We start from the raw sequence: 15,717 nt of genomic DNA, 5'->3' as shown, positions 1-15,717 counted from the left end.
TAATGTCTGTTCGGTGTCCCTAGTGCTAGGTGCTGGCCAGAATATATACTTCACAGGCCATGCCTTCTAGGGCTTTATATACCTCATCAGCATGGTTATCTTCTGACCCTGTCACCTTGTCATCACTGCCACTTTGGATATCTCAGAGAACTCAGCTGGTCTGCTGCTTCTGTCCCATCCCCACCTTCCTTGAGGGGTCTCCTCACCCTGTGCTGTGTTCTCCATGTGGAGCCAGCTAGCACCTTTTGCTTTAAGGGGGTATACATTGCAGAAACCATTGGCCTTTCTAGTTTAGGGGTCCCTTTGGAAGAAAGCTGGAAAGGTTTGTGTTAGGCCTTTGTGGAAAAGTTGCAGAGTCTCTGGACATTAAATGTGGGAGTGCTGTCAGTCTGTCTGTCTGAGATTAAAGGAGGAAATTCCTGTGTCACTTCCCACTCTTCCTGTTACCCCCATGTATGTCCAGAGAGACAAGAGGCCATCTCATTTCTCTGGCCTTCAGCACTCCCTATGACCTCCTCTTCAAGTTCTTTTAGGCCTAAGGCCATCTGGCCTCCTGCCATGAGGCACCTTGCCTTTGAATACATTCATCCAATTCTCCCTGGGTTATTTGGTAGAGGGAGGAAGAGATGGGAGGTAAACTACATGTGATCCCTTCCTTTCTTCTTCAGGTACCTTCTGCTCACTGGACATCTGCCTGGCACAGCTAGAGGAGCTTGGCACCCTTAATGTGTTCCAGACGGTGTCACGAATGAGAACCCAGAGGGCCTTCAGCATCCAGACCCCTGAGCAGTACTATTTTTGCTACAAGGCCATCCTGGAGTTTGCAGAGAAGGAGGGCATGGTGTCCTCTGGCCGCAACCTGCTGGCCATGGAGAGTCAATAACTCTCCCATGAGCCTCCTACCTGCTGGCCAGCCTTCCTTAAACTATCCTGGACACCACTGGGCCTATAGGTTACCAACAGTTTTGCTGAAGCCATGGATCAACCTTTCTCTTATAAGTCTCCTGGCACACGTGTACATGCAAGGCGGCATTCCCTCTGGCTAGATATATGTGGCGAAATTGCCACTAGAAAGAGCCAGCAGCAATGTGTTCTGAATTCCTAGCACCTGCTATCAAACTGTGCCTTATTAAAACCAAATTGTGGCTATTGATTTTTGCCAGGGCCCCCGAGGTAAGTGGGGAAGGAACCTCCCTCCCCCTTTCCCAATGCCATTATCCTTCTGGAGGTCTCCTCTTTCCCTTTGCCAGGATTTTATGGGAAGGTTTGGTGAGCATTCACCTTCCTCCCCAAGAGCTTGATTGACCAAGTTACATATTCTACAGATCGTCCTGAGTGCCAAGCACGTTTATACACAGGGCGTGTATTCCAGTCTTTTTTGTCATTGTGTGTGTGTGTGTGTGTGTGTATGTGCACTTATGTGTATGGGTCCATATGTATGTGTGTATATAATATATATTGTATGTGATAATATGATTGTATTCTATAAATACATATACACACAGATATTCCTTTGCAGAAGTTCCTGGGGTTCCATGTTGCAGTTCAGGGCTCCTTGCTTCTTGGATCCTGCTATTTATCCTGGAGTAGCTGGGGTTGGGGATCCTGTCTCCTGTTGTCAGACTGCAGAGTGGTGAAACAGGACACACACACACACACACAAATCTCCTACATGCTCCTGCCACAGGCCCTCATCCTTAAGTAGTGACTTACCTCCAGATGCTGCGTGTTAGAGCCAAGGATATTGGTTTGTGGTGACACTGGGTTAATTCAGCATGGGTTGCCCTTATATGATGATTTTTTTCTGGTTACTTGGCCATTTTTGGGAACAGACCTCCACTGTGATTCCATGTTCTCTCTTTCCTCTCACTACCCGAGGGATGAGAGATCCCAGGGATAGAGATGAACTCACTGAGCAGCCAGAGCCAAAAGCAACTGGTACAAAGTCTTAGAAGGAAAGAAGGGGAGCCTAGGTGTGAGAGAGAGGAAACTACTATAAGAATCCCTCTGGGAGGACAAGCTAGGGCCCCTTTTTCTTTTGCTGGATGGTTCCTTTCTTTATGCAGCTTGGCCCTATCTACCAAGATGCCCATCTCTTCCTGCTTGCTAGCCTGTCAGACCCTGGAGCTCAAGCTCAAGATTCTGTGCCAATAAAAAGCTTAACCCCCTGGCTGGGTGAGGTGGTCCCCTACACACTACAACCTGCTCCCAGTTCACCCATCCTGATGTGCCAGGGATGCAGTCTAGAGTCCCCAGCACTCCACGTTCCTATGAAAATTCCAGGAACCCTTAAACCTTCCCCCATCATAGAAGAGGTTGGTGGCTAATCAGACCTCAATAATTTTATACTGTAATAAGCTCTTTGAATATGTATATTCTTATTTTTTACAATCATTTCATTTTGTATTTAGCATTAATGGATTGAGTCAGATTCAGAAAATAGTTGTAATGTTCATAATCAATATCTTACAGTGATACAGTTTTGTATTTACATATAAATATACTGACATGATCAAAACCCTTTTAGCTTCATCAATTTAGCAGTCTGGGGCTGGGAAGGAGGGGGTCTAGGAGCTGGTCTGGGAGGGATGGGGAGGCAGGGAGGGACCCAAGGCTCCAGTATCTGAGACTTTCAGTTCTGAGAGCTACCTACCTTGTCTGTAGGCCATGGCCTTAGCTCTGGACAAAGGGGCCCAATACCAGTTGAGCTCTTGCTATGTGCCAAGCTCTATGATGGGTGCTTCCCCATTACCTCATTTAAACCTCACAACAATCCAGTGAGATATTATCCTCTCCCTCCTTTCCCTTGTCTACCCTTTTCTCATTTCTCTATAGATGAGTAAGGTGAGGTTCAGAGGGTTACGGTGATTTGCTCTAAAACTGAAGCTCAAGTTGGTCTGCCTACAAAGCCTTTTATCTCTTCATCGTGTCAAAAATGGAGATAGTGCTTTGTATTTGGAGACTAGAGGTTTTTCAAACTCTGAGTGTAAGCAATTCTTAAATTCCAGGTGGTTGGTCTTGAACCCATGTTTGATGTGGTGGACCCGAAGGGTGACAAGGTTGGTAACTGATTATCCCAGTTGGGACCTCCTGATGTAGGGTCGTCGGGTCTGCAGAGTACCAAAGGGGTCCTTCTCCTGGGGGGAAACTATACATGTGGGCATATTGGTCTTTGTGGGAATATCTTGATTCATTTACATTTCTCTCTTATAAAAATGGAACCAGAAGCTTTGTCCCTGTAGGACCACTCCCTGTACCATCCCTGTTGGCCAGTGATAGCCTGCTCAGATGGGGCAGTTCTGGCTGGCAGATAGTGGGGTAGTCATAGCATCTAACACATACGGGATGCTTACTCTAGTGCAGGTACTGTTTAGAGTAATTTCTAGGTATTGTCTCCTTTACTGTCTACAACCTTTTGAGGTAGCTATGGACAGAAGGAAAAAATTGAGACACAGGAACATGGACCATCTGACTCCCAAGTACCTTCTCTTAACTCTTAACACGAGATTCCTCCTAAGTATCCATCTCCAGATCTGCCAACAAATTTTTCTTGAGTTTCTCACCTTAATCAAGAGCTGAAGTGTAGAGTAAAAGATCAAGCCAGACCTTGCCCCAGATGAGCTGCATTCTCATGGAGGCACGCAAGCAAGACATGATCAGAGAGTATTTGATATTTGAAATCTGAGAAATTAGAGGTTGGGATTGGTGGAATAGGTAGGAAATGGGATTAATGATAAAAGGTCTGGAGAAGATAACTTCAAACTGTCATTTATTTGAAGAGGCTGTATCCCAACTGTAAATTCAAAGTTATGCATGAATTACTCATTGCATATCTGAGGATCAGTGAGGTAATCACTTACAGAGCTCCAGAAAAATGCAGATTCCCAGGCTTACCCAGGAGGTGGTTGAGTGACAGGATGATCCATGTTTGGGAACCACTGACATATAGTTTGTGTGTCTCTGACTCTGTGGAGAGTTATCAAATTGATGTCTCCAGAATTTTCAGTAAAACTCTGAGAGAAAGGGACCAGTAGCTTTCCCTCCACCGCCATTGTTTGTAGCTTTTACCAGTGTGAGTTTAGCTGTGCTAGGTGTTAAAGGAGGAGGGAAAGGAAAGGGAAGGCAGAGATGGAGCCCAGAATCTGTTTAGGAAGTCAAGGATCTCACCCAGGAGACTTAGTGAAGAAAGCAGGAGAAACGTGTTCAGGGGATAGAAGAAACATTGTGGGCTAAAGCAGTATTCTGCTTTGCTGTTTTTTTTGCCTAACTTACTGTTAACATTGCCATGGTATATACTTTTTCAAACACAAGAGATAATCCCCTGGTCCCCTGTTTTTCCTATTGCTCCTTCATCCTGCTCATCCCTGTGCGCTAGGATGGGACTCCTGAGGTAAAGGGTGCCCCAGCATCCTCAGCCCAGGAGGCCCACCGTTATTGTCTCCATGTGACAATATGCAGGTAAATGACAGAGTAGGATCTGCTCTTGAGAGATGGTACTAAGCATCATGGCCTTAGGGATGTGGTTCCTGCCCTCAAAAAGATGCTTCCCATCTCTAGGAACAATCAGACACACAGATTCCTGTAAATCAGACTTAGAGGGAGAGAGGCCAAGAGGTACTGGCCAGGTCGAAAAGATTTTCTAGAGTGACTGAGCTCTTTCGTAGTTTTGAGGTCTTTGCACTCTATCCATCCTAAGTCCTGGTTTCCCTCTGTAAAAGAAAGGGCTGCACTAGATGGTTCTACTGTGGGTCCTCTGACTAAGGGTCCAATTCTTTGTTAGACAGTATAGACACCCATGGAGGAACTATCAGGCCCAACTTCAGTTGGGTCAGCTCCCATTGCACTTCCCATTTGTAGCTTGTTTTCAAAGACTTTTCTTTCAAGCAGCTGCCACTTCTCTATATTCCCTCAGTTCTCTTCCCATGCAGCCCCCAACTGGATGAAAAACAAGTCAAGTCTCCTCTGTAATTTCCAAGACCACTCTTGTAGGGTCTTCCCTGGGAAAGGGAAGTCTTCCCTGTTGCTCAGTGTGGTATAGACAGGGTGACTCAAAGAATGAACTGAGCAAGGGTCCCAGAGCTCCCAACCTAGGTCTTATGTTTGTTCCAGGCCTTGGTCACTACTCACAGACCACCATTAGCTTACCAAAGGCAGGAGTGTAAGCTCCAACCAGCCTGGGAACACATTTTCTCTTGGGATATTTCTGCCCTGTAGTTACCATCACACAACACTTAAAACTATCAAGTGTTTTGGACTGCATTGCTCCAAGTTGACCACAGAGAAGACTGGAATCTTCTTCACAAATAGAAATATAGCACTCTGAAGCCTGTTATAGTATTTAAATCTCCTTCACCTTGGCTGTCATAAAATTATTCCTCCTGTTTAAGCTAAATCTGGCATGCGGCAGTCTTAAATAACGATATTTTTCATGCAAAGGCCATGGTGGACATAGCTAATTACACTGGAATCCTAGCTAGGAGTGTTGGATGGAGTTTGGGAGCTGTGGTGCCTTCAACAATTGAGGGTAATAATTTCCTGATGGTTTGACTATGATGACTAGAGTAGGAAAGCAAGGCAGTAAGATGTGGGAGAAGGGAGTCAAAAAAGGCACAGCGCAATTTCCCCACTTAAAGCTCACGTTCTTCTACCCCTCGCCAACATCAGAATCTGGCCACTTCTCTAAGCTGCTGTAGAGTTTGTCTTAAGCCTCCAGATCGGCTGGATGCACGCTGGGGGAAGGTCAGCCATTTCATCCTGTGGGGTCTCTTACTTCAGTTTTAATGAATACCTTTTCTATGGCCAGCAGCCAGTGGCAGTCTGGAGTCTGCTGTTCAGAGCAGATTCTGGGCTGGACATGTCAATTTGGAACTTTGTTTAGATAGAAGCAATGAGCATTAGAAGTGAAGAATGAGGAAGACAAGAAGAGGAGAGGCCACCAACCTTAGGGAATGGGTAGAGGAAGGAAAGCTCCTGAAGGGCACTGATCCACAGGCTCCTGAGAGGTAGGGAGTGGCTCGGCTGAAAGAACGTGATTCAGAAATGGGGGTTCCCTAGAGGTCTCTGAAGGGACTCAGTGGCTGTTAGGCAATGAGAGGTGAAGGAATAGAGACTGCAGGCTCAGGCTGTCCTCACTTCAATCAAAACAAGGCCCACATTTTTATTTTACGAATTAGGCTTCTGAATAAGGTTTTATTTGAACAAAAGAACTTCTGCTTAAAAAGTCTCGAAACAACTGGTATACAAAAGGAAACACTTTAAGCTTAAAGCCAGGTAAACTGGGAAACATGCTGAGTGACCCAGAATGGTAAACTAATGTTCTGCTGGAGGAAACATTTCAAGGCAGTAAATAGCAGTCTTAACTCCACTCAAAAATACCAAGCCTCCAAGGCCACCTAGAAATCAGAAATAATGGAGTATATACAAACTAATGCTGGTTGCCAGAGAAATGGAGTGTTTTCACAAAGTGGGATTATTTGGTCTTTGAGGCCTATTCTGGGGTTCATCTCTCAAACTGCAACTCCAGGAACTTTGCATTTGAATGGCCAGGAGAAGGGGGCTGGGATGAGAAAAAGGAGGAAAGGTCTGAGAACTCAAGGATGCTAGGCATACTTAAATTTTAAATCTCACAACAGCCCACTGAAGTAGGTATTCTTAGTTTATAGATGAGGACATTGAGAAGATAAATGACTTGCTGAAATCATCCTGCTAGGAAATTGCTACATTGGGATTCTGACGAAGGGCCTGAGCTTTTTCCCTTGAACCTAGAGGATGCTTTGGGTTGTAGGTGGGGAGCTCGCCTCAGATTCCCCTTACCTGGATATTCCAGAGCCGTCCATGGTCCTCTTCGGTAGCTTTCAGAGGTTCTGTTAGCAGGGTAACTGGTGCTGATCATTTTGGCAGAGTCACTGAAGTGCAGGCCCTAAATGTCTCTCAGTTACCACCTACCATAAGCACCCTAAAGAATTGTTAATGGGGCTGGGCTCATGCCTGTAATCCTAGCACTCTGGGAGGCCAAGGCTGGAGGATGGCTTGAAATCAGGAGTTCAAGACCAGCCTGAGCAAGAGTGAGATGCCAACTCTACTAAAAATAGAAATTAACTGCCCAACTAAAAAAAAAAAATATATATATATATATAGAAAAAATTAGCTGGGCCTGGTGGCACATGCCTGTAGTCCCAGCTACTCTGGAGGCTGAGCCAGAAGGATCACTTGAGCCCAGGAGTTTGAGGTTTCTGTGAGCTAGGCAGACGCCACTGCACCCTAGCCCGGGCAACAGAGTGAGACTCTGTCTCAAAAAAAAAGAAAAAGAAATATTAGCCTGGGTGACAAAGCAAGACTCCATCTCCAAAAAAAAAAAAAAAAAAAACCCAACTGTGAATGAGCCTTTTTTTGTGAATGAAGGAGTGTGTGAGAGAAAGATGCCTGTGAGACTGACAGTGTCAGGTGTGACAGTTTTGAGCATATGTGTTATGAGTTGAGGACTTGTGTATGTGTGTGAGAGACAAATCTTGCTTCTTTGAGGATAATTTTCTGGAAAGGGCCAGAAATCACTTAGAGGACAAACTGGCCTGAGTTAGGGCGGTAAGGCCTGTGCAGCACAGGGGAGGCAGGCTGCTCTCCAGAGGCTCAGCCTGAATCGCGCCTGCGTGTGCAGAGATCATGTGGAGTGGTGGGCACAGACGGGCTGGCCTGGGCCATCTGACTTGAGCAAATCACTCTACTGTGCTAAGCCTCACTTTGCTCATCTGCAAATAAGGATAATAATCCCTACCTCACAAAATCGGCTGGACAGTTCACACACGAGAGGCCTCCTGAGTACCAGAACCTGGCCTTCCGATGTGATTTCTCCAAGGACAGCCCTTACCTTGACCCATTAAGTTTTATCCTCACTAGTAATATGGGGTATAGGTAGGATGGTGCAACCCTCGGTGCAGTTGGAGGGACAATGTCACCAAATCACACAGTCACTTTCCCAAAGAGTCTGGGACTGACTGAGCTGTGTAGTGTCAATGTAGTGAGTGAGGAACAATCACTGGTCCCCTTCCAGAGAGCCACCGGTGCCTGATTGCAGTGGGCTCTGGGGGATCAGAGGTGAATCAGATAGAGTGACTGTCCTCAAGCAGCTCAGTTTGGGGAGTGTTCATAGGAGTTCCCCATGAGGGTGGCACTTAGGAGGGTGGGGAGTGTCAGTGAAGTCTAGTTCTCTGCATGGAGGTAACTATTCTAGTTGCAGATCCTCCATAAGTAACTTTACCTACAGCTGTGGTCCCCAGTCCCTGGGCCACAGACCAGTAACAGTCCATTACCTACCTGTTAGGAACTGGGCCGCATAGCAAGAGGTGAGCAGCGAGTGAGCAAGTGAAGCTGTATTTACAGCTGCTCCCCATCGCTTGCATTACGCCTGAGCTCTGCCTCCACCGCCCACCTCCATACCACTTGCTGTCCAGGATCACCATGAAATGCTTGGGACTTTGGGTTTCACAGAAACTCAGAACCTCACTAAGTGACAAAGCACATTATCATCACATTTGATCCTCATAACAGGGCAAGGATTGCTGTGTTATCCTCTTGCACAGGAGAGGAGGCTGATCACAGATAGGAAGGGACTAAATGGGAATAGGGGACTCCTAGAGTAGTATTCTTTCAGCTCTACCACTCTGCCTCATCTCACATTGACACGGTATCTTTTACGCCTTCAGCTAGGGCAAAGCCCCTTAGGAAATAGAGCAGGTATCTGAGATGGGAATCCAGACATCAGGGAATCTCTGTTCTGATATAGGAAAGCTTGTTCCTCACTCTAGGGAGGATGAACCTTGACCTCAGTAGCTCTGCCAGCGCTGGGATTCCCACTGAACACATAGTCCTCATCTCCTGTCCTTTCCCCTCAACGATTCTATCCACCAAGCTGCCACCCACATTCTAGTCTTCAGACTCTACCTGGGGTACCCACTGCTTATCCCAAATCAGAAGTTCTCACCTACCCTTTCTCCTCAGTGGCAAGCTTCCCCTACATGGACTCTGAGTGAGGGGAGGATCCTTACAGTCTAAGTACTCCAATTTTCACCTCCATTCCACAGGGAAACAGGCCCAGAAGGAGGAAGGGACTTGCCCAAGACTGTAATACCAGTCACTGACCATGCTAGGTGTAGAACTCAGATCACCCAACCAGTAGCCTCAAACTCTTCCATCTCTTAACACAGCAGACCATAGGCTACTTCTTTCCCTCTGCTATCCACACTGAATCAGTCACTCCCCTTGAGTCTTCCTCAAACAAAGCCTTGCTTTTTTATTCTTCTCACTTACCCATTGTCATTGTTCTGGCCAAATCCTTTTTACATGTCACCTGCACTACAGGGACAGTCTCTCAATTGGTAGTAGGCCACTGTTCTGCCCAGTGGACTCCAAAGCTCTTCATGTTCTGTACACCCCACCTTATCCTCACTAACTTCCTTTCCTCAATGCCTCAGCAAACTTTCTTGCTTACATGTGCATCCTGCCTCTAGGCTTGGCTTTGTTTAGAACTCCTGACCTTGAGGGATCCTCCAGCTTCAGCCTCCCAGGGTGCTAGGATTACAGGAGTGAACCACCACGCCCAGCCGGTTTTGGGGAACACAGATGTAGGGTAGCCTCTGCCCCTGAAAAACTGTTTTTGGTTGGAAGTTAGGATAAACACAGCAAATGATATAGGGAAGGATCTGAGTCAGAGCTCTGACTTGAGGGCTGCTGAAAGTGGGGAAGGCTTCTGCATTGGGTGACTGGGAGAGAGAAAAGAAGCCTTCTGTTGGCTTCCTCCACAAGATGTACCTCTGGGGTCTCCAAACCCAGTATTACAACATCCTCGGGGCTTCCTCTTGCAGTAGAAGATACCTCTTGTTCCACCACCCTCTGAACCCATCCAGCTCTAGCATGCTTAACATTTTACATCATAGTTCTGGGCCTGTGGTCCTGCGACCATGCTGTTGGCACATTCTGCTGTGCGAGTCCAAGATTCTTCTTTTTTTTTTTTTTTTTTGAGACAGAGTCTCACTTTTTTTTGTTGCCCAGGCTAGAGTGAGTGCCGTGGCGTCAGCCTAGCTCACAGCAACCTCAAACTCCTGGGCTCAAGCGATCCTCCTGCCTCAGCCTCCCGAGTAGCTGGGACTACAGGCATGCACCACCATGCCCGGCTAATTTTTTGTATATATACTTTTTTTAGTTGGTCAATTAATTTCTTTCTATTTTTTTAGTAGAGACGGGGTCTCGCTCAGGCTGGTTTCGAACTCCCGACCTTGAGCAATCCGCCCGCCTCGGGCTCCCAGAGTGCTAGGATTACAGGCGTGAGCCACCGCGCCCGGCCTTCTTTTTTTTTTTTTGAGACAGAGTCTCGCTTTGTTGCCCAGGCTAGAGTGAATGCCGTGGCACTAGCCTAGCTCACAGCAACCTCAAACTCCTGGGCTCTAGCAATCCTGCTGCCTCAGCCTCCCAAGTAGCTGGGACTACAGGCCTGCGCCACCATGCCAGGCTCATTTTTTCTATATATATTAGTTGGCCAATTAATTTCTTTCTATTTATAGTAGAGACAGGGTCTCGCTCTTGCTCAGGCTGGTTTCGAACTCCTGCCTGGAACAATCCGCCCGCCTCGGCCTCCCAGAGTGCTAGGATTACAGGCCTGAGCCATCCCGCCCGTCAGAGTCCAAGATTCTTAACCAATATGAAGTCCTTCACTGTTTGGTTGCATCTTTCCAACTCGGATTTTCATTATTGCAGCCGCATGTGAAGTTCCTTAATGCTTTCCATTTACCTCTTTGTGCCCATTGATGGTAATGACTTGCCACCCCATTTTTGCCTGATGAAATCTTTAAGATTCATCTTAATGCCAACTAGAATGCCATCTCCTCCATGAAACCTTTCCCAATTTTCCTTCAGGTAGAAGGAATCTCCCTTCTCTGAGCTCCTATGGATGTCTACATGTACATTCCTGCCTTGCCTTAGCTTTTTCTGTAGTCTCTTCTCGACAGGATCTGGAGACCTTGGAGAGCAGAGTAAGCTTCCCAGCCAGGCAGTAGCTGCACGGAGCAGCAGGTGCGGTGTGACTGTCGGCCTCCCTCACCGTCGGCGCTCAGACAAGTGCCAGTTGCCCTGGACGCAGGGCTTTCCGTTTGCATCGCTCATTTTTAGACGCCGAACAGAGTGGGCCGGACACGGGTCACACAGGCAGGGCGGTCTGGACATTCCAGCCGGTCGCGAGGGCACCCCTACCCGCCTCACTGCCCGGCTCCGAATGGGTCGTGTCTGCGAAGGAAGTTGGGGCGGGCGGCTGCGACAGCTCCTCCTCCCCGTCCGCCCGGCGGATCTGAGCGCCGCAGGCCTCCCTCTAGCCCGAGGACCTCGGGGAACTCAAGTCGGCGCTGCGTGAGATGTAGGGGCCTCCGCCACGGACGCGTCTTCCACTTGCAGCTAGTTTAATTAATTTGTGTGTTTTGAAGGGAAGGGGCGTTCAATGAAGGGGAAGAGGCGGGGCGAAGCGGGAGGCGGGCCCAGGGTGACTGACGTGTGCGCTGGGGAGCCAATGGCCCGTGGGGGGCGTTCCCCCATTCAGGACTCCTCGCCTGGCTCGGAAGGTATGTTAAACAGCTGCTTTTAATTTGGTCCCCCCAATCTCGGGCGTTTGGGGGGCAGGTTCGCCGGCTGCTCGGCTTGACCGGCCGGACGTCGGTGTGGGCGCCGCGGGCCCCGGGACTGAGCCGGGGAGGCTGGAGTCCTGCGGCCGCGGCAGGCGAGGGGCAGGCCAGGAAGGCGCTCTTGGCGCCGCCCGCTCGCCAGTGTGTGTTTCCAAGCAGGGCTGGACCGCGGGGAGGGGTCGGTCCGGCCTGGGGTCGCCCATGCGCCAGCTGTGCCGTCTAGTTTGTTTCAGTGGGCTGTCGGTTTCGGTAGGTTTTGGCGGCGGACTGGGGAAAGGGCGGGCAGGAGGAGATCCCCTGCTCTTGCTGTGCCTTTTCTTTAACCAGGAAAATAGTGTAAAGAAGAAAAAAGGGGGGATTCTGCACGCCGGCTGGAACCGGGCCCGGGCTGCAGCGCGCGGGCTCGGCAGGGGGCAACCCGAGCCTGGCCGGCTGGGCCCACTGAACCCGCGGCGCCGGAGTTGCTCGCGAGCCGGAGTTAGGGAGCTAGCCGGGGCCCGCGGCTTGCCCCGGTGGCCACGCCGGGCGAGGGCTGCAGCCGCCTGCGGATTTTGTTTCTACCCGCAAACTTGCAGGAGGGGCGATGGGCGCGCTCCGGAGAGGCGCGGGCGCTGTGGGCCCGCGGTTGTTAAGGACTCCGGGGGCGGGGGCAACCCCAGACTGGCAGGGGGGTGGCCGGGGGCGGGAGCGGCCGCGAGAAGAGCTCCCTGCGCCTTCCCAGCAGCTCTGCGAGCCGCCGGTGATCACCGAAGTCCCGGGCCGTGGCGCTCGAGCCGGCATTCGGCGCCGGAACCCGCTAGGCCGCGAGCGGGCGCGGAGCTCGGATCCGGGGTGCGAAAACCTGCGGGAACTCCGCGGCTTCGCCCCGCGGCCCCAACTGATCCCCTGCAAACATGGAGCTGCCTCCTTCCCCGCCCACCCCCGGCGGCCGCCGCCGCGGTTCCCTTCCCTTCCCTTCCCCCGGCCGTGCGGCTGCGGGCTCCCCTTCCGCGAGCTGCCGCTGCGGGCCGGACGGGCGGGGGCGAGGGAACGGCGTGTGCGCGCGTCCACGAGGGACGGCTTGAGAGGGGCAGTGAAGGTCGGGACCTGGGAAAACAGTCTCCACGCTCGGAGTCGGGGAAGGAAGTGCATCAGCGGGCGGGGAGGGGCGCGGGGGGCGCGTCTGTCAGTCGCGATGGCGGCCGCGGGCCGGGAGGCGGGGCGCCGGCGCGAGCCGTCTGGGCCGGGCGGGGCGACCCGGGGAGAGAAGGTGCAGCGCCTCGGCCACACAGCGCCGCGCTGCCCTGGCCGCCGCGCTGCCCTGGCCTCCACGCCTCGGCCCAGACTGTTTACTATCTACTCGGCGGTGGCTTGTGCAACCCGCCCGGAGGGGAGCTGGGGGCGGGGCCGCGTCCTCCCACCCACCTCGGCCTCTTCCCGGGGCCCCTCCTTCTCTTGTCTTCCATTGGCTGGGCGAAACTCCCTTTTCCCTTCTTGGATACGGATTGGATAACATTCTCTCGAGCTCCGCCTATCCGGAGGGCGGGCTGGAGTTTAAGTTGCTAGGATTTTTTTTCCCCGAAGGGAGGAGAGAGGATTCCTGAGGTTACGTTGAGGCGCGAGGTCCCGCCCCCATTTCTGATTGGTGGTTTTGGATGACCCCGCCTCCTCCGGCGGAGAGAGCTCGGAGGGGGAAGTCCGCCCTTGTTCCCCGCCCCCTCCCTTTGCTCTTGAGAGTGCTCCGCACATGTGTGAGGCCCGCCTAGCTCCTCCGAGCTGCCCTCCCGCCCGGAAGTCCTGGTCTCGGCGCCCTTGGCGGGGCGGGGCGGGGGGGCTTGGACGGGGGGGGGAGAGCTGAGGAGGAACACAAAGATTTCACCCAGGCTCGAGGTCTGGTGGCCTTCGGGGTGAAGCTAAGGAATTACAGTGTGGAGTAGATTTGGGGAGCGTAGCTCCGGGCTGTTGCAGCGCGTGGGATCTGCCCTTCTGGGTAGGGGCCGAGTACTAAAGTTCCGAACCCATGGCTGGGCTGTTTCCATCCCCCTTGACTTCCCTGAGCTTAAGCTTGGGGACTCAGCAGACGCCGGCATTGTCTTTGCTTCCCACTAAAACTGGCAGCCTTGGGTTGGCCGGGAAGCCTCAGGCAAGATCCACGGCAGCCAGTCTCCGGTGGTCAGGGAAGTCGGGAGCTGCCTCATCCTGGCCTGGGTTCTGAATGGTTTTGGATGTCCTGGTGGCAGTGTCGTGTGGCACACACTCTGGGTGGGGGACGGCAGCCCAGAGTTGAAGGTAGCCTTTGCTCAATTCTGCTGGAGCGCCATTTCCTGACCTGCGAGCAGTTTGGCCCGGGGATCGCTTTCGTCTGTCTGACTTAGAGCTCCATCCCGGGTCAGGGCTTGGCTACTGGGAAGCTGCTCTCCCTGTCGGCTACTCGTGGAGCTCACGATTTACAGCCGTGGCCTCACGGCTCGAAGCCATCCTTGGAGTCAGGCCCACCTGTTGCCAGTGCTCGTTTCTGGCAGTCTCCGCTGGATCAGGGTAGGAAGGACAGTGTTGGACCTAGGAATGGGTTCCCTAGAACCTGTCTCCTGGGGTCTTTCTTGGCTCTCTGGGGGGAATATCCTTTCTGCTCCTGAGAGCGGGAAGACTCTAGTCCCGCCCTCTCTCCTGGCGCTGCGAGAGCGCCCCCCAAAGCAAGGCAAGCGTCAGGCCCACGCCCTATTTAGTGAATAAGTAAAAGCAACCTAGCTCTCCCAAGCACTTTGTCTCTGTGTGTTCGAGGTACTATTGCCTACACAGAGGGCCTAGGGACTGCCATTAACACTCTGGCCAAGGAGAAAGTGAACAGCCGTTCTTTTGTCTGTAACTCCGGACGTTTTATCCTTTCTCTGAGTGTGGCGTTTTCCCAAGGTTAATTTGGGCTCTGGCCTGTTTTGGTCTTTTCCATCTCCTTTTTCCTTTCCTCAAGTCTGAGGATGCGTCTAGGTCTACCCTGGAGATCGCGAGTACGTTCTGCCTCATGCTCTGCCTTCCGGAGGCTTGCCGGGGCGGTGGCTGTTAGGGCCCGCCTTTCTTTTGGTTATCTCCGCCCTCGCAGGGCTGCATCTTCAGGTCTAGGGAGTGTCGGAGTTGGGAGTGTGCAGCCACCCCTAGCAGCGAGCTGGCTACCCCTGGGTTATTTCTCGGCTTACGTCTGCAGACTGTACTCGCAGAAAGGAGCTGCCGGCTCTCCAGATGATTGTGATAGGGACGCAGCATGCGGAATGTAGATTGCAAAGACAACTGGATGGGAAGGATGAGGTTCTCACTTTCATTTTTTGTAAGGAGGTTCTCGCCGGTGATAATGCTGCAGCCTTTCCCCTTCAAATACCAAGGTGTGGGGTCTCCGCTGCTGAGCTCCCCGTCACTCCCTGTCTCGGCCCTAGAACTCAGAGCCTCAGTCTCCAGTGTAAACATTCCACAAAAGGACTGCTAAGGTTCAGCCTCCTCGCGCAGGGTAGAATCCGTTCCTTCCTAGACGGGCGCCCTGGCCAATAGGAGCTCCTACCGGCGCCACGATATCCAATCCAACTTCTGGGGGCGGGGGCTGGCCCGGCAGTGTGGTAGGAGGAGCCTGCTTCACTTAACAGACATTTTACCCCACTTCGGTTACTTACCTTCCTGAGGCGGTGGGAGAGCCAGGGGTAGCCTTCCAATGCAAAGACCGGCGGAGGCGGGAGCCAACTTGTTAGGCCTGTGGCAGAGACGGTACTGGGCGGGATATGTGGTATCCTCCAATGAGAGGTGAAGAGCTTGCCTGGTTCCTCCAATAGTGTTGCGGCTTGGAGGTGGGATTCAGCTTTCCGTCTCCAATAGGCGGGGTTGAGTTAGGGAAGCTCCCCGCCAATAGGGGCGTGGAGAAGGTGAGCGGCTCCCCTCCCCTCCCAGTCGAGGGGGAAGGGGCGGGAAGTAGGCAGGTAGGGCGCAGTGATTGGCTACACCTTTGACGGGCGGATAATGCGTCCTGTCTTGGGACGAAGCTGAGTCTTCCCTTGGCGGGGCGGGCCGGGGGAGTGGGCGGGATTTCCCGGGTAACAGA

General features: G+C 51.8%; 2 protein-coding genes across 2 annotated transcripts in view; both read left to right on the top strand.

Annotated features, from left to right (window-relative positions):
- Positions 1 to 2,518, top strand: part of PTPN9 (protein tyrosine phosphatase non-receptor type 9) — an 84,368-nt gene extending 81,850 nt beyond the window's left edge. The window contains exon 13 of the mRNA XM_076004563.1: positions 669 to 2,518. Within this exon, the coding sequence (XP_075860678.1) occupies positions 669 to 883 (215 nt within the window). The 3' untranslated portion in view covers positions 884 to 2,518. The remainder of the gene's footprint in view (positions 1 to 668) is intronic.
- An 8,939-nt stretch (positions 2,519 to 11,457) lies between these two features.
- Positions 11,458 to 15,717, top strand: part of SIN3A (SIN3 transcription regulator family member A) — a 73,695-nt gene continuing 69,435 nt past the window's right edge. The window contains exon 1 of the mRNA XM_012735410.2: positions 11,458 to 11,600. The gene's annotated coding sequence lies outside the window, so the exon portion shown is untranslated. The remainder of the gene's footprint in view (positions 11,601 to 15,717) is intronic.

The sequence above is a fragment of the Microcebus murinus genome, chromosome 6 (assembly GCF_040939455.1).
Source record: "Microcebus murinus isolate Inina chromosome 6, M.murinus_Inina_mat1.0, whole genome shotgun sequence".
NCBI lineage: Eukaryota > Metazoa > Chordata > Mammalia > Primates > Cheirogaleidae > Microcebus > Microcebus murinus.
This window is presented reverse-complemented; position numbering and strand designations above follow the sequence as displayed.